The following is a 19,626-nucleotide window of genomic DNA, read 5'->3' on the forward strand; positions in this document are numbered from 1 at the left end:
TACAGCAGGAGCGAGTGTGAAAGAGACGCTGGACACGATCAACACAAACATGACAGAGAAACACTGCAGGAACCAACAGGCTTTTAATCAGGAGACGCCAGAGAGACACATTCAATATATTCACAATACTATATTAGTCATAATTATTATACTGAATACACACATCACATATGCAAAAATCACAATTTTGATTAAAAAAACATTCTTAAAAACTACAAATAACATATATAAAATAATTTTAGTATTTGAAAAAATATGGCTAGCAATTCAAGATATAAAGTGAGGAATCCTGAGTAAAAACACATTTGCACATGAAAGCAAAGCCTTTAGTGTAATTATTACATTCACCATTATATGAATGGAATAAAACATCAGTAAGCAATAATATTTTTATGAGTTTGAGCACATACTGAAGAAACACTCAGCAAAACAATCACAAACAGAGTTTTCTTTGGGTCCAGAACTTCAGGTTATAATCCGAGAGGAAATTAATCTGCAGTTTATGCATTAAAATCAAGGCACTTGAAATATTCCAAACCGTTTCAATACTGACTAAACTTCACTTCTCTCTGACAGTGAGTTTTAATTAAATACAGTATATGAGATTAGTTTATTACAGAACGTCTGCCCTTGACGCAATCATTAAGTGAAATCAAAATAGACAATTATAGTTTTTAATGGATATATTTATTCTAAATGATTTATGGGAGCACATCATTGTTGTGTTTATAATCTTGAATCAGAATAAGTTCCTCTTGCAGTATCTCTTCTCTTCTCTGATGATGAGGGCGGGGCTATAACCTATCACTCACATGAGATCAGCCAATAGCAAACCACAACCATCCAATCATCCAATCAATTCCTCACAGACATGATCAAGCCCCGCCCACATTTGTTCTTGTTCCAGAAGCGTTTCACTCGATATACGACACAATGGAGAAGAAAAGACCAGCACAACTTCGCTTTAATGCCGAATTTAAAGTATTAGTTCACTTCAGAGTTAAAATTTCCTGATACTTTATTCACCCCCACGTCATCCAAGATATTCTTATATTCACTCGAAAAGAAATTAAGACTTTGAAGCTGCAATGAAACTCACATTTGGACCTTCAACCCGTTGGACCCCATTGAAGTCACTATATGGAGAAAAATACTGGAATGTTTTCCTCAAAATTCTTCATTTATTTTCCACTGAAGAAAGACTAGAATATCTTGGATGACGTGGGGGAGAGTAAATTATCAGGAAATTGTAATTCTGAAGTGAGCTACTCCTTCCCCTACAGATCGTAGTAGTCGAGATGGGCTCCCGAGGGGTACGTGTCCTCCAGCAGGACCTTCAAGAGTTTGCTGACGGACTGCTCACAGGTGAGGAGCTGACGGTTAGCATGCATGACGCTAAACGTGTTCCTGAGAGCGTCGTCAGCAGAACTGCTCCTCGCCTGAAGCTGCATGTCTGTGTCCAGAGGGCCTGCGGGAACACCAGAACACAGCGTTACAAACACCAGAACAGAACACAGTGTTACAAACACCAGAACACAGCGTTACAAACACCAGAACACAGCGTTACAAACACCAGAACACAGCGTTACAAACACCAGAACACAGCGTTACAAACACCAGACCACAGCGTTATAAACACCAGACCACAGCGTTACAAACACCAGACCACAGCGTTACAAACACCAGACCACAGCGTTACAAACACCAGACCACAGCGTTACAAACACCAGACCACAGCGTTACAAACACCAGAACACAGCGTTATAAACACCAGACCACAGCGTTACAAACACCAGACCACAGCGTTATAAACACCAGACCACAGCGTTACAAACACCAGACCACAGCGTTACAAACACCAGAACACAGCGTTACAAACACCAGAACACAGCGTTACAAACACCAGAACACAGCGTTATAAACACCAGACCACAGCGTTACAAACACCAGACCACAGCGTTACAAACACCAGACCACAGCGTTACAAACACCAGACCACAGCGTTACAAACACCAGACCACAGCGTTACAAACACCAGACCACAGCGTTACAAACACCAGAACACAGCGTTATAAACACCAGACCACAGCGTTACAAACACCAGACCACAGCGTTATAAACACCAGACCACAGCGTTACAAACACCAGACCACAGCGTTACAAACACCAGAACACAGCGTTACAAACACCAGACCACAGCGTTACAAACACCAGAACACAGCGTTACAAACACCAGAACACAGCGTTACAAACACCAGAACACAGCGTTACAAACACCAGAACACAGCGTTACAAACACCAGACCACAGCGTTACAAACACCAGAACACAGCGTTATAAACACCAGACCACAGCGTTACAAACACCAGAACAGAACACAGCGTTATAAACACCAGAACACAGCGTTACAAACACCAGAACACAGCGTTACAAACACCAGAACACAGCGTTACAAACACCAGAACACAGCGTTACAAACACCAGAACACAGCGTTACAAACACCAGACCACAGCGTTATAAACACCAGACCACAGCGTTACAAACACCAGAACACAGCGTTACAAACACCAGACCAGAACACAGCGTTACAAACACCAGACCACAGCGTTATAAACACCAGACCACAGTGTTATAAACACCAGAACACAGCGTTACAAACACCAGAACACAGCGTTACAAACACCAGAACAGAACAGAACACAGCGTTACAAACACCAGAACACAGCGTTACAAACACCAGAACACAGCGTTACAAACACCAGACCACAGCGTTACAAACACCAGACCACAGCGTTACAAACACCAGACCACAGCGTTACAAACACCAGAACACAGCGTTACAAACACCAGACCAGAACACAGCGTTACAAACACCAGACCACAGCGTTATAAACACCAGACCACAGTGTTATAAACACCAGAACATCAAAACACAGTGTTATAAACACCAGAACAGTGTTATAAACACCAGAACAGTGTTATAAACACCAGAACAGAACACAGCGTTACAAACACCAGAACACAGCGTTACAAACACCAGAACACAGCGTTACAAACACCAGAACACAGCGTTACAAACACCAGACCACAGCGTTACAAACACCAGAACACAGCGTTACAAACACCAGAACAGAACACAGCGTTATAAACACCAGAACACAGCGTTACAAACACCAGAACAGAACACAGCGTTACAAACACCAGAACACAGCGTTACAAACACCAGAACAGAACACAGCGTTATAAACACCAGAACACAGCGTTACAAACACCAAAACAGAACACAGCGTTACAAACACCAGAACACAGCGTTATAAACACCAGAACACAGCGTTACAAACACCAGACCACAGCGTTATAAACACCAGACCACAGTGTTATAAACACCAGAACATCAAAACACAGTGTTATAAACACCAGAACAGTGTTATAAACACCAGAACAGAACACAGCGTTACAAACACCAGAACACAGCGTTACAAACACCAGAACACAGAGTTACAAACACCAGACCACAGCGTTACAAACACCAGAACACAGCGTTACAAACACCAGAACACAGCGTTACAAACACCAGAACAGACCACAGCGTTATAAACACCAGAACATCAAAACACAGTGTTATAAACACCAGAACACAGCGTTATAAACACCAGAACAGTGTTAAAAACACCAGAACAGTGTTATAAACACCAGAACAGTGTTATAAACACCAGAACACAGCGTTATAAACACCAGAACAGTGTTATAAACATCAGAACACCAGAACAGTGTTATAAACATCAGAACACCAGAACAGTGTTATAAACACCAGAACAGTGTTAAAAACACCAGAACACAGTGTTATAAACACCAGAACAATGTTATAAACACCAGAACACAGCGTTGTAAACACCAGAAAAGTGTTATGAACACCAGAACAGTGTTAAAAACACCAGAACAACAGAACAGTGTTATAAACACCAGAACACAGCGTTATAAACACCAGAACAGTGTTATAAACACCAGAACACAGCGTTATAAACACCAGAACAGTGTTATGAACACCAGAACAGTGTTAAAAACACCAGAACCAGTGTTAAAAACACCAGAACAGTGTTATAAACACCAGAACACAGCGTTATAAACACCAGAACAGTGTTATAAACACCAGAACAATGTTATAAACACCAGAACAGTGTTATAAACACCAGAACAGTGTTATAAACACCAGAACAGTGTTATAAACACCAGAACACAGCGTTATAAACACCAGAACAGTGTTATGAACACCAGAACAGTGTTAAAAACACCAGAACAGTGTTAAAAACACCAGAACAACAGAACAGTGTTATAAACACCAGAACAGAACAGTGTTATAAACACCAGAACAGTGTTACAAACACCAGAAAACAGCTTTAAACACCAGAACAGAACAGTGTTACAAACACCAGAACACAGCGTTACAAACACCAGACCACAGCGTTACAAACACCAGAACACAGCGTTATAAACACCAGACCACAGTGTTATAAACACCAGAACACAGCGTTACAAACACCAGAACAGAACACAGCGTTATAAACACCAGACCACAGCGTTACAAACACCAGACCACAGCTTTATAAACACCAGACCACAGCGTTACAAACACCAGAACACAGCGTTACAAACACCAGAACACAGCGTTACAAACACCAGACCACAGCGTTACAAACACCAGAACACAGCGTTATAAACACCAGACCACAGCGTTACAAACACCAGAACACAGCGTTACAAACACCAGAACAGAACACAGCGTTATAAACACCAGAACACAGCGTTACAAACACCAGAACACAGCGTTACAAACACCAGAACACAGCGTTACAAACACCAGAACAGAACACAGCGTTACAAACACCAGAACACAGCGTTACAACCAGAACACAGCGTTACAAACACCAGACCACAGCGTTATAAACACCAGACCACAGCGTTACAAACACCAGAACACAGCGTTACAAACACCAGACCAGAACACAGCGTTACAAACACCAGACCACAGCGTTATAAACACCAGACCACAGTGTTATAAACACCAGAACACAGCGTTACAAACACCAGAACACAGCGTTACAAACACCAGAACAGAACAGAACACAGCGTTACAAACACCAGAACACAGCGTTACAAACACCAGAACACAGCGTTACAAACACCAGACCACAGCGTTATAAACACCAGACCACAGCGTTACAAACACCAGACCACAGCGTTACAAACACCAGAACACAGCGTTACAAACACCAGACCAGAACACAGCGTTACAAACACCAGACCACAGCGTTATAAACACCAGACCACAGTGTTATAAACACCAGAACATCAAAACACAGTGTTATAAACACCAGAACAGTGTTATAAACACCAGAACAGTGTTATAAACACCAGAACAGAACACAGCGTTACAAACACCAGAACACAGCGTTACAAACACCAGAACACAGCGTTACAAACACCAGAACACAGCGTTACAAACACCAGACCACAGCGTTACAAACACCAGAACACAGCGTTACAAACACCAGAACAGAACACAGCGTTATAAACACCAGAACACAGCGTTACAAACACCAGAACAGAACACAGCGTTACAAACACCAGAACACAGCGTTACAAACACCAGAACAGAACACAGCGTTATAAACACCAGAACACAGCGTTACAAACACCAAAACAGAACACAGCGTTACAAACACCAGAACACAGCGTTATAAACACCAGAACACAGCGTTACAAACACCAGACCACAGCGTTATAAACACCAGACCACAGTGTTATAAACACCAGAACATCAAAACACAGTGTTATAAACACCAGAACAGTGTTATAAACACCAGAACAGAACACAGCGTTACAAACACCAGAACACAGCGTTACAAACACCAGAACACAGAGTTACAAACACCAGACCACAGCGTTACAAACACCAGAACACAGCGTTACAAACACCAGAACACAGCGTTACAAACACCAGAACAGACCACAGCGTTATAAACACCAGAACATCAAAACACAGTGTTATAAACACCAGAACAGTGTTATAAACACCAGAACAGTGTTAAAAACACCAGAACAGTGTTATAAACACCAGAACAGTGTTATAAACACCAGAACACAGCGTTATAAACACCAGAACAGTGTTATAAACATCAGAACACCAGAACAGTGTTATAAACATCAGAACACCAGAACAGTGTTATAAACACCAGAACAGTGTTAAAAACACCAGAACACAGTGTTATAAACACCAGAACAATGTTATAAACACCAGAACACAGCGTTGTAAACACCAGAAAAGTGTTATGAACACCAGAACAGTGTTAAAAACACCAGAACAACAGAACAGTGTTATAAACACCAGAACACAGCGTTATAAACACCAGAACAGTGTTATAAACACCAGAACACAGCGTTATAAACACCAGAACAGTGTTATGAACACCAGAACAGTGTTAAAAACACCAGAACCAGTGTTAAAAACACCAGAACAGTGTTATAAACACCAGAACACAGCGTTATAAACACCAGAACAGTGTTATAAACACCAGAACAATGTTATAAACACCAGAACAGTGTTATAAACACCAGAACAGTGTTATAAACACCAGAACACAGCGTTATAAACACCAGAACAGTGTTATAAACACCAGAACACAGCGTTATAAACACCAGAACAGTGTTATGAACACCAGAACAGTGTTAAAAACACCAGAACCAGTGTTAAAAACACCAGAACAGTGTTATAAACACCAGAACACAGCGTTATAAACACCAGAACAGTGTTATAAACACCAGAACAATGTTATAAACACCAGAACAGTGTTATAAACACCAGAACAGTGTTATAAACACCAGAACACAGCGTTATAAACACCAGAACAGTGTTATGAACACCAGAACAGTGTTAAAAACACCAGAACAGTGTTAAAAACACCAGAACAACAGAACAGTGTTATAAACACCAGAACAGAACAGTGTTACAAACACCAGAAAACAGCTTTAAACACCAGAACACAGCGTTGTAAACACCAGAAAAGTGTTATGAACACCAGAACAGTGTTAAAAACACCAGAACAACAGAACAGTGTTATAAACACCAGAACACAGCGTTATAAACACCAGAACAGTGTTATAAACACCAGAACACAGCGTTATAAACACCAGAACAGTGTTATGAACACCAGAACAGTGTTAAAAACACCAGAACCAGTGTTAAAAACACCAGAACAGTGTTATAAACACCAGAACACAGCGTTATAAACACCAGAACAGTGTTATAAACACCAGAACAATGTTATAAACACCAGAACACAGTGTTATAAACACCAGAACAGTGTTATAAACACCAGAACACAGCGTTATAAACACCAGAACAGTGTTATGAACACCAGAACAGTGTTAAAAACACCAGAACAACAGAACAGTGTTATAAACACCAGAACAGAACAGTGTTATAAACACCAGAACAGTGTTACAAACACCAGAAAACAGCTTTAAACACCAGAACAGAACAGTGTTATAAACACCAGAACAGTGTTATAAACACCAGAACAGTGTTAAAAACACCAGAACAGTGTTACAAACACCAGAACAATGTTACAAACGCCAGAACAGTGTTACAAACACCAGTACAGTGTTATGAACACCAGAACAGAACAGTTTTATAAACACCAGAACAGTGTTATGAACACCAGAACAGAACAGTTTTATAAACACCAGACCAGCGTTATAAACGCCAGAACAGTTTTATGAACACCAGAACAGTGTTAAAAACACCAGAACAGTGTTATAAACACCAGAACAGTGTTACAAACACCAGTACAGTGTTAAAAACACCAGAACAGTGTTAAAAACACCAGAACACAGCTTTATAAACACCAGAACAGTGATACAAACACCAGAACAGTGTTACAAACACCAGTACAGTGTTAAAAACACCAGAACACAGCTTTATAAACCCCAGAACAGTGTTACAAACACCAGAACAGAACCGTGTTATAAACACCAGACCAGCGTTATAAACACCAGACCAGCGTTATGAACACCAGATCAGTGTTAAAAACACCAGAACAGTGTTACAAACACCAGTGCAGTGTTAAAAACACCAGAACAGAACAGTGTTATAAACACCAGAACAGTGTTATAAACACCAGACCAGCGTTACAAACACCAGAACAGTGTTATAAACACCAGACCAGCGTTACAAACACCAGAACAGTGTTATAAACACCAGACCAGCGTTATAAACACCAGACCAGCGTTATGAACACCAGATCAGTGTTAAAAACACCAGAACAGTGTTACAAACACCAGTACAGTGTTAAAAACACCAGAACAGAACAGTGTTATAAACACCAGAACAGCGTTATAAACACCAGACCAGCGTTATAAACACCAGAACAATGTTATAAACACCAGAACAGTGTTATAAACACCAGAACAGTGTTATAAACACCAGACCAGCGTTATAAACACTAGAACAGTGTTACAAACACCAGAAAACAGCTTTAAACACCAGAACAGTGTTGTAAACTCCAGAACAGAACAGTGTTATAAACACCAGAACAGAACAGTGTTATAAACACCAGAGCAGTGTTATAAACACCAGAACAGTGTTAAAAACACCAGAACAGTGTTAAAAACACCAGAACAGAGTTAAAAACACCAGAACAGAACAGTTTTATAAACACCAGAACAGTGTTATGAACATCAGAACAGTGTTAAAAACACCAGAACAGTGTTACAAACAGCAGTACAGTGTTACAAACACCAGTACAGCGTTAAAAACACCAGAACAGCGTTATAAACACCAGAACAGAACAGTGTTATAAACACCAGAACACAGCGTTATAAACACCAGAACAGTGTTATAAACACCAGAACAGCGTTATAAACACCAGACCAGCGTTATAAACACCAGAACAGTTTTATAAACACCAGAACAGTTTTATAAACACCAGAATAGCGTTATAAACACCAGACCAGTTTTATAAACACCAGAACAGTGTTATGAACACCAGAACAGTGTTACGAACACCAGAACAGTGTTACGAACACCAGTACAGTGTTACAAACACCAGTACAGTGTTAAAAACACTAGAACAGTGTTAAAAACACCAGAACACAGCTTTATAAACACCAGAACAGTGTTATAAACACCAGAACAGCGTTATAAACACCAGAACAATGTTATAAACACCAGAACAGAACAGTGTTATAAACACCAGAACACAGCGTTATAAACACCAGAACAGTGTTATAAACACCAGACCAGCGTTATAAACACCAGACCAGCGTTATAAACACCAGAACAGTGTTATAAACATCAGACCAGCGTTATAAACACCAGAACAGTGTTATAAACACCAGAACAGTGTTATAAACACCAGAACAGTGTTACAAACACCAGAACAGTGTTACAAACACCAGAACAGAACAGTGTTATAAACACCAGAACAGCGTTATAAACACCAGAACAATGTTATAAACACCAGAACAGAACAGTGTTATAAACACCAGAACACAGCGTTATAAACACCAGAACAGTGTTATAAACACCAGACCAGCGTTATAAACACCAGACCAGCGTTATAAACACCAGAACAGTGTTATAAACATCAGACCAGCGTTATAAACACCAGAACAGTGTTATAAACACCAGAACAGTGTTATAAACACCAGAACAGTGTTACAAACACCAGAACAGACCAGCGTTATAAACACCAGAACAGTAACAGTGTTATAAACACCAGAACAGTGTTATAAACACCAGAACAGAACAGTGTTATAAACACCAGAACACAGCGTTATAAACACCAGAACAGCGTTATAAACACCAGACCAGCGTTATAAACACCAGACCAGCGTTATAAACACCAGAACAGTGTTATAAACATCAGACCAGCGTTATAAACACCAGAACAGTGTTATAAACACCAGAACAGTGTTATAAACACCAGAACAGTGTTACAAACACCAGAACAGAACAGTGTTATAAACACCAGAACAGCGTTATAAACACCAGAACAGCGTTATAAACACCAGAACACAGCGTTATAAACACCAGACCAGCGTTATAAACACCAGAACAGTGTTATAAACACCAGACCAGCGTTATAAACACCAGAACAGTGTTATGAACACCAGTACAGTGTTAAGAACACCAGAACAGTGTTAAAAACACCAGACCAGCGTTATAAACACCAGAACAGAACAGTGTTATAAACACCATAACACAGCGTTATAAACACCAGAACAGTGTTATAAACACCAGAACAGCGTTATAAACACCACAACAGTGTTATAAACACCAGACCAGCGTTATAAACACCAGAACAGCGTTATAAACACCAGAACAATGTTATAAACACCAGAACAGTGTTATAAACACCATAACACAGCGTTATAAACACCGGAACAGTGTTAGAAACACCAGACCAGCGTTATAAACACCAGAACAGTGTTATAAACACCAGAACAGCGTTATAAACACCAGAACAACGTTATAAACACCAGAACAACGTTATAAACACCAGAACAGCGTTATAAACACCAGACCAGCGTTATAAACACCAGACCAGCGTTATAAACACCAGAACAGTGTTAAAAACACCAGAACAGTGTTATAAACACCAGAACAGTGTTACAAACACCAGAACAGTGTTACAAACACCAGTACAGTGTTAAAAACACCAGAACAGTGTTAAAAACACCAGAACACAGCTTTATAAACACCAGAACAGTGTTACAAACACCAGAACAGTGTTACAAACACCAGTACAGTGTTAAAAACACCAGAACAGTGTTAAAAACACCAGAACACAGCTTTATAAACACCAGAACAGTGTTACAAACACCAGAACAGAACCGTGTTATAAACACCAGAACACAGCGTTATAAACCCCAGAACAGTGTTGTAAACACCAGAACAGAACAGTGTTATAAACACCAGAGCAGTTTTATAAACACCAGAACAGTGTTATGAACACCAGAACAGTGTTAAAAACACCAGAACAGTGTTACAAACACCAGTAGTGTTAAAAACACCAGAACAGTGTTAAAAACACCAGAACACAGCTTTATAAACACCAGAACAGTGTTACAAACACCAGAACAGAACAGTGTTATAAACACCAGAACACAGCGTTATAAACACCAGAACAGTGTTATAAACACCAGAACAGTGTTATAAACACCAGACCAGCGTTATAAACACCAGACCAGCGTTATAAACACCAGAACAGTGTTATAAACACCAGAACAGTGTTATAAACACCAGAACAGTGTTACAAACACCAGAACAGAACAGTGTTATAAACACCAGAACACAGCGTTATAAACACCAGAACAGTGTTATAAACACCAGAACAGTGTTAAACACCAGACCAGCGTTATAATCACCAGAACAGCGTTATTAACACCAGACCAGCGTTATAAACACCAGAACAGTGTTATAAACACCAGAAGTGTTATAAACACCAGAAGTGTTATAAACACCAGAACAATGTTATAAACACCAGAACAGTGTTATAAACACCAGACCAGCGTTATAAACACCAGAACAGTGTTATAAACACCAGAACAATGTTATAAACACCAGAACAGTGTTACAAACACCAGAACACAGCTTTATAAACACCAGAACAGTGTTACAAACACCAGAACAGTGTTACAAACACCAGTACAGTGTTAAAAACACCAGAACAGTGTTAAAAACACCAGAACACAGCTTTATAAACACCAGAACAGTGTTACAAACACCAGAACAGAACCGTGTTATAAACACCAGAACACAGCGTTATAAACCCCAGAACAGTGTTATAAACACCAGACCAGCGTTATGAACACCAGATCAGTGTTAAAAACACCAGAACAGTGTTACAAACACCAGTGCAGTGTTACAAACACCAGAACAGTGTTAAAAACACCAGAACAGTGTTAAAAACACCAGAACAGTGTTATAAACACCAGACCAGCGTTATAAACACCAGAACAGTGTTATAAACACCAGACCAGCGTTATAAACACCAGAACAGTGTTACAAACACCAGAAAACAGCTTTAAACACCAGAACAGTGTTGTAAACACCAGAACAGAACAGTGTTATAAACACCAGAGCAGTTTTATAAACACCAGAACAGTGTTATGAACACCAGAACAGTGTTAAAAACACCAGAACAGTGTTATAAACACCAGAACACAGCGTTATAAACACCAGAACAGTGTTATAAACACCAGACCAGCGTTATAAACACCAGAACAGTGTTATAAACACCAGAACAGTGTTACAAACACCAGAACACAGCGTTATAAACACCAGAACACAGCGTTATAAACACCAGAACAGTGTTATAAACACCAGAACAGTGTTATAAACACCAGACCAGCGTTATAATCACCAGAACAGTGTTATAAACACCAGACCAGCGTTATAAACACCAGACCAGCGTTATAAACACCAGAACAGTGTTATAAACACCAGACCAGCGTTATAAACACCAGAACAGCGTTATAAACACCAGAACAGCGTTATAAACACCAGAACAGTGTTATAAACACCAGAACACAGCTTTATAAACACCAGAACAGTGTTACAAACACCAGAACAGAACAGTGTTATAAACACCAGAACACAGCGTTATAAACACCAGAACAGTGTTATAAACACCAGAACACAGCGTTATAAACACCAGAACAGTGTTATAAACACCAGACCAGCGTTATAAACACCAGACCAGCGTTATAAACACCAGAACAGTGTTATAAACATCAGACCAGCGTTATAAACACCAGAACAGTGTTATAAACACCAGAACACAGCGTTATAAACACCAGAACAGTGTTATGAACACCAGAACAGTGTTAAAAACACCAGAACCAGTGTTAAAAACACCAGAAGTGTTATAAACACCAGAACAATGTTATAAACACCAGAACAGCGTTATAAACACCAGACCAGCGTTATAAACACCAGAACAGTGTTATAAACACCAGAACAATGTTATAAACACCAGAACAGTGTTATAAACACCAGAAAAGTGTTATAAACACCAGAACAGCGTTATAAACACCAGACCAGCGTTATAAACACCAGAACAGTGTTATAAACACCAGAAGTGTTATAAACACCAGAACAGTGTTATAAACACCAGACCAGCGTTATAAACACCAGACCAGCGTTATAAACACCAGAAGTGTTATAAACACCAGAACAATGTTATAAACACCAGAACAGTGTTATAAACACCAGACCAGCGTTATAAACACCAGAAGTGTTATAAACACCAGAACAATGTTATAAACACCAGAACAGCGTTATAAACACCAGACCAGCGTTATAAACACCAGACCAGCGTTATAAACACCAGACCAGCGTTATAAACACCAGAAGTGTTATAAACACCAGAACAATGTTATAAACACCAGAACAGCGTTATAAACACCAGACCAGCGTTATAAACACCAGACCAGCGTTATAAACACCAGAAGTGTTATAAACACCAGAACAATGTTATAAACACCAGAACAGTGTTATAAACACCAGACCAGCGTTATAAACACCAGAACAATGTTATAAACACCAGACCAGCGTTATAAACACCAGACCAGCGTTATAAACACCAGACCAGCGTTATAAACACCAGAACAATGTTATAAACACCAGAACAGTGTTATAAACACCAGACCAGCGTTATAAACACCAGAACAGTGTTATAAACACCAGACCAGCGTTATAAACACCAGACCAGCGTTATAAACACCAGAAGTGTTATAAACACCAGAACAATGTTATAAACACCAGACCAGCGTTATAAACACCAGACCAGCGTTATAAACACCAGAAGTGTTATAAACACCAGAACAATGTTATAAACACTAGAACAGTGTTATAAACACCAGAACAGTGTTATAAACACCAGAACAATGTTATAAACACCAGAAGTGTTATAAACACCAGAACAGTGTTATAAACACCAGACCAGCGTTATAAACACCAGAACAATGTTATAAACATCAGAACACAGTGTGTACCTGGGGCGTCAGTGTGTGTGAAGGGAGAGTGTGTACCTGGGGCGTAAGTGTGTGTGAAGGGAGAGTGTGTACCTGGGGCGTAAGTGTGTGTGAAGGGAGAGTGTGTACCTGGGGCGTCAGTGTGTGTGAAGGGAGAGTGTGTACCTGGGGCGTCAGTGTGTGTGAAGGGAGAGTGTGTACCTGGGGCGTCAGTGTGTGTGAAGGGAGAGTGTGTACCTGGGGCGTCAGTGTGTGTGAAGGGAGAGTGTGTACCTGGGGCGTCAGTGTGTGTGAAGGGAGAGTGTGTACCTGGGGCGTCAGTGTGTGTGAAGGGAGAGTGTGTACCTGGGGCGTCAGTGTGTGTGAAGGGAGAGTGTGTACCTGGGGCGTCAGTGTGTGTGAAGGGAGAGTGTGTACCTGGGGCGTAAGTGTGTGTGAAGGGAGAGTGTGTACCTGGGGCGTAAGTGTGTGTGAAGGGAGAGTGTGTACCTGGGGCGTCAGTGTGTGTGAACGGAGAGTGTGTACCTGGGGAGTCAGTGTGTGTGAAGGGAGAGTGTGTACCTGGGGCGTCAGTGTGTGTGAAGGGAGAGTGTGTACCTGGGGCGTCAGTGTGTGTGAAGGGAGAGTGTGTACCTGGGGCGTCAGTGTGTGTGAAGGGAGAGTGTGTACCTGGGGCGTCAGTGTGTGTGAAGGGAGAGTGTGTACCTGGGGCGTAAGTGTGTGTGAAGGGAGAGTGTGTACCTGGGGCGTCAGTGTGTGTGAAGGGAGAGTGTGTACCTGGGGCGTCAGTGTGTGTGAAGGGAGAGTGTGTACCTGGGGCGTCAGTGTGTGTGAAGGGAGAGTGTGTACCTGGGGCGTCAGTGTGTGTGAAGGGAGAGTGTGTACCTGGGGCGTTAGTGTGTGTGAAGGGAGGGTGTGTAGTGTGAAGGGAGAGTGTGTACCTGGGGCGTTAGTGTGTGTGAAGGGAGGGTGTGTAGTGTGAAGGGAGAGTGTGTACCTGGGGCGTTAGTGTGTGTGAAGGGAGAGTGTGTAGTGTGAAGGGAGTGTGTGTACCTGGGGCGTTAGTGTGTGTGAAGGGAGAGTGTGTACCTGGGGAGTCAGTGTGTGTGAAGGGAGAGTGTGTACCTGGGGCGTCAGTGTGTGTGAAGGGAGAGTGTGTACCTGGGGCGTCAGTGTGTGTGAAGGGAGAGTGTGTACCTGGGGCGTCAGTGTGTGTGAAGGGAGAGTGTGTGTGAAGGGAGAGTGTGTACCTGGGGCGTAAGTGTGTGTGAAGGGAGAGTGTGTACCTGGGGCGTAAGTGTGTGTGAAGGGAGAGTGTGTGTGAAGGGAGAGTGTGTGTGAAGGGAGAGTGTGTACCTGGGGCGTAAGTGTGTGTGAAGGGAGAGTGTGTACCTGGGGAGTCAGTGTGTGTGAAGGGAGAGTGTGTACCTGGGGAGTAAGTGTGTGTGAAGGGAGAGTGTGTACCTGGGGAGTAAGTGTGTGTGAAGGGAGAGTGTGTGTGAAGGGAGAGTGTGTACCTGGGGCGTAAGTGTGTGTGAAGGGAGAGTGTGTGTGAAGGGAGAGTGTGTACCTGGGGCGTAAGTGTGTGTGAAGGGAGAGTGTGTGTGAAGGGAGAGTGTGTACCTGGGGAGTAAGTGTGTGTGAAGGGAGAGTGTGTGTGAAGGGAGAGTGTGTACCTGGGGCGTAAGTGTGTGTGAAGGGAGAGTGTGTACCTGGGGAGTCAGTGTGTGTGAAGGGAGAGTGTGTACCTGGGGAGTAAGTGTGTGTGAAGGGAGAGTGTGTACCTGGGGCGTCAGTGTGTGTGAAGGGAGAATGTGTGTGAAGGGAGAGTGTGTGTGAAGGGAGAGTGTGTGTGAAGGGAGAGTGTGTACCTGGGGCGTAAGTGTGTGTGAAGGGAGAGTGTGTACCTGGGGAGTCAGTGTGTGTGAAGGGAGAGTGTGTACCTGGGGAGTAAGTGTGTGTGAAGGGAGAGTGTGTACCTGGGGCGTCAGTGTGTGTGAAGGGAGAGTGTGTGTGAAGGGAGAGTGTGTGTGAAGGGAGAGTGTGTGTGAAGGGAGAGTGTGTACCTGGGGCGTAAGTGTGTGTGAAGGGAGAGTGTGTACCTGGGGCGTAAGTGTGTGTGAAGGGAGAGTGTGTACCTGGTGCGTCAGTGTGTGTGAAGGGAGAGTGTGTACCTGGGGCGTAAGTGTGTGTGAAGGGAGAGTGTGTACCTGGGGCGTCAGTGTGTGTGAAGGGAGAGTGTGTACCTGGGGCGTTAGTGTGTGTGAAGGGAGAGTGTGTACCTGGGGCGTAAGTGTGTGTGAAGGGAGAGTGTGTACCTGGGGCGTAAGTGTGTGTGAAGGGAGAGTGTGTACCTGGGGAGTAAGTGTGTGTGAAGGGAGAGTGTGTGTGAAGGGAGAGTGTGTACCTGGGGCGTAAGTGTGTGTGAAGGGAGAGTGTGTACCTGGGGAGTCAGTGTGTGTGAAGGGAGAGTGTGTACCTGGGGAGTAAGTGTGTGTGAAGGGAGAGTGTGTACCTGGGGCGTCAGTGTGTGTGAAGGGAGAATGTGTGTGAAGGGAGAGTGTGTGTGAAGGGAGAGTGTGTACCTGGGGCGTCAGTGTGTGTGAAGGGAGAATGTGTGTGAAGGGAGAGTGTGTGTGAAGGGAGAGTGTGTGTGAAGGGAGAGTGTGTACCTGGGGCGTAAGTGTGTGTGAAGGGAGAGTGTGTACCTGGGGAGTCAGTGTGTGTGAAGGGAGAGTGTGTACCTGGGGAGTAAGTGTGTGTGAAGGGAGAGTGTGTACCTGGGGCGTCAGTGTGTGTGAAGGGAGAGTGTGTGTGAAGGGAGAGTGTGTGTGAAGGGAGAGTGTGTGTGAAGGGAGAGTGTGTACCTGGGGCGTAAGTGTGTGTGAAGGGAGAGTGTGTACCTGGGGCGTAAGTGTGTGTGAAGGGAGAGTGTGTACCTGGTGCGTCAGTGTGTGTGAAGGGAGAGTGTGTACCTGGGGCGTAAGTGTGTGTGAAGGGAGAGTGTGTACCTGGGGCGTCAGTGTGTGTGAAGGGAGAGTGTGTACCTGGGGCGTTAGTGTGTGTGAAGGGAGAGTGTGTACCTGGGGCGTAAGTGTGTGTGAAGGGAGAGTGTGTACCTGGGGCGTTAGTGTGTGTGAAGGGAGAGTGTGTACCTGGGGCGTTAGTGTGTGTGAAGGGAGAGTGTGTACCTGGGGCGTTAGTGTGTGTGAAGGGAGAGTGTGTACCTGGGGCGTCAGTGTGTGTGAAGGGAGAGTGTGTACCTGGGGCGTTAGTGTGTGTGAAGGGAGAGTGTGTACCTGGGGCGTCAGTGTGTGTGAAGGGAGAGTGTGTACCTGGGGCGTTAGTGTGTGTGAAGGGAGAGTGTGTACCTGGGGCGTCAGTGTGTGTGAAGGGAGAGTGTGTACCTGGGGCGTTAGTGTGTGTGAAGGGAGAGTGTGTACCTGGGGCGTTAGTGTGTGTGAAGGGAGAGTGTGTACCTGGGGCGTCAGTGTGTGTGAAGGGAGAGTGTGTACCTGGGGCGTTAGTGTGTGTGAAGGGAGAGTGTGTACCTGGGGCGTAGTTGAGGACCCTGAGGTCCGGCTCCTCCTCGGCCAGCACTCGGAACATCATGTCTCGGGCCGCCTTCCCGCTGCAGTACAGGACCCAGGAGGGGAACGGCTTCAGCGCACACAGAGAACTGATGTTCAGCACGACCCGGGTCAGACCCGACCGGCCCGGCACCGAGCGCAGGACCCCTGCCGTCACACACAGCGCCGAGCTCACGTTCAGGGACAGGTACGAGTCCACCTCACACACATCCGTGAAGTCACGACAGCGCCGAGACACGTCCCCGAGAGAAGCTGCACACACACACACACACCAGGATCAGGACACACAACACAGCAGAATCACAACACTCTTAAGATTATGATATTAAAAAATGAAATTATGAGATTAAAAATCGAAGTTATGAGATTTGACAAAAAAGTCAAAACTATGAAATAAAAAAGTTAAATTATGGAATAATAAAATTCTTTAAGAGATTTTTTTTTAAAAAAATCATGAAATACTAAGTCATAATTATGAGATAAATATAAAATGATGAGATATAAATTGAAATTATGAGATTAAAAATGTAAATTGACAGTCAAATTTATGAAATAAAGTAACATTTACGAGATAAAAATAAAAATTATGAGAATAAAGATTAAAATTGAGATAAAAAGATGAAATTATGACATGTTAAGTCATAATTGTGACAGTCAAAATTATGATATAAAAATGAAATTATGATTATGTCATAATTGAGACTTGTCATCTCAACATTATGATTAATCAAAGCATAATTTCATCTCTTGTGTTCTGGAAACAGTCTTCCACATGTCGATCCGCACCGGCGTTATTGACGAGCAACAGAGTCTGGATCCCGGGATCGGTCGCGGAGTCTCGGGTCTCGGTGATGAGTCTCTCCACGCCCGCTTTACACCCGAGATCCGCGGCCACACACCGGACCGTGATCCCGGGGTCCCCGCGGCCCAGATCCCGCTTCAGCTCCAGGAGCCGGTCCTCCGAGCGGGCCGAGAGCACCAGAACCGAGCCCGCCGACAGACGAGGCGCCACGGAGAGAGCCAGAGCCCGGCCGAAGCCTCGCGACGCCCCGGTGATGATGACCAGCGCTTTACCGAAGCCCGAACCCAGACCCAGACCCGGACCCGGACCCGAACCCGAAACTGCACTCATCCCGAACCGGTTGATCCTGACTAGAGAAGAGAGAGAGAGAGAGAGAGCGCGCGCGCTGGTGTATGTGTGTGTGTGTGTATGTGTGTGACTTGATCGATTAGACACGCCCCCGGAAGACAGACGCCGCTTCAATGTGTTGTTTATTAATTTATTTGTAATTGTTTTCAATAAAAGAGTCAGTTTTGAGTGGATGAATGTACTAAATATGTTGTTACAAACTTGAAAAAAAATGTTTTTTACTTAAGTTAAAAAAAATATTTTAATTTAAGAAATGCTACAATTTATTAATTGTGTTTCGTAACAATGTTTCTGTTTATTTTACTGGCGTTTTGTCTACTGTTTATAATTATATTATTGTTGTTTAATTCTGTTTTGAGTTGTAACTATATGTATTTACTTTTATATGTTCAATAAAATAAAAAAATAAAAAATAAAAAACGAACGCGCTTTAAACGTTATGTATGTACAATGTCCAATGTGTTTGTATAATAAATTGTATTCTTTTAATTGGCAAAATTCCATATTAACAAATGTAACTTTTCCCGTTTCTATGAAGCAAAAAGCAGTTAAAACTTTGAAAATGTGTAAACGTTTCAATGTCTTTATGTAGAGCTACATGAAGTCCACTAGTGTGCAACTCTTACATTCTGTTTTTTGTATACTGTTGTATTTAAAAAAATAAAAATAAAATCTTTTTTGTTAATAAAAAAGTAAAATGTGTTAATAAATTTATTAGTAATTGTATTCAATAAAAGAGCCAGTTTTGAGTGGATGAATGTACTAAATAGGGTTACAAACTCGAAAAAATGTTACTTATTTATGTATTGTGTTGTGTACGCGTAACATTGTGAACTTATTTATTTATTT

General features: G+C 42.5%; 1 protein-coding gene across 1 annotated transcript; it reads right to left on the bottom strand.

Annotated features, from left to right (window-relative positions):
• Nucleotides 1-64: 64 nt before the first annotated feature.
• spra (sepiapterin reductase a) lies at nt 65-18,871 on the bottom strand. Its single transcript, XM_084115469.1, has 3 exons — nt 18,414-18,871; nt 17,589-17,879; nt 65-1,468 (listed from the first exon to the last, which is right to left on the bottom strand). Exons 1-3 carry the CDS (start codon nt 18,757-18,759, stop codon nt 1,278-1,280), a joined length of 828 nt encoding a protein of 275 aa, XP_083971595.1. The 5' UTR covers nt 18,760-18,871; the 3' UTR covers nt 65-1,277.
• Nucleotides 18,872-19,626: the final 755 nt, after the last annotated feature.

The sequence above is a fragment of the Abramis brama genome, assembly GCF_963993115.1.
Source record: "Abramis brama genome assembly, chromosome: 5".
NCBI classification, from domain to species: Eukaryota; Metazoa; Chordata; class Actinopteri; order Cypriniformes; family Leuciscidae; genus Abramis; species Abramis brama.

Coding starts and splice junctions, on each gene's coding strand:
- spra (XM_084115469.1), bottom strand. CDS start 18,759: ATGAGTGCAGTTTCGGGTTCGGGTCCGGGTCCGGGTCTGGGTCTGGGT. Junction 17,880..18,413: donor GTTGCTCGTCAATAACGCCG/GTGCGGATCGAC, acceptor GTGTGTGTGCAG/CTTCTCTCGGGGACGTGTCT. Junction 1,469..17,588: donor GGTCCTCAACTACGCCCCAG/GTACACACTCTC, acceptor GTGTTCCCGCAG/GCCCTCTGGACACAGACATG.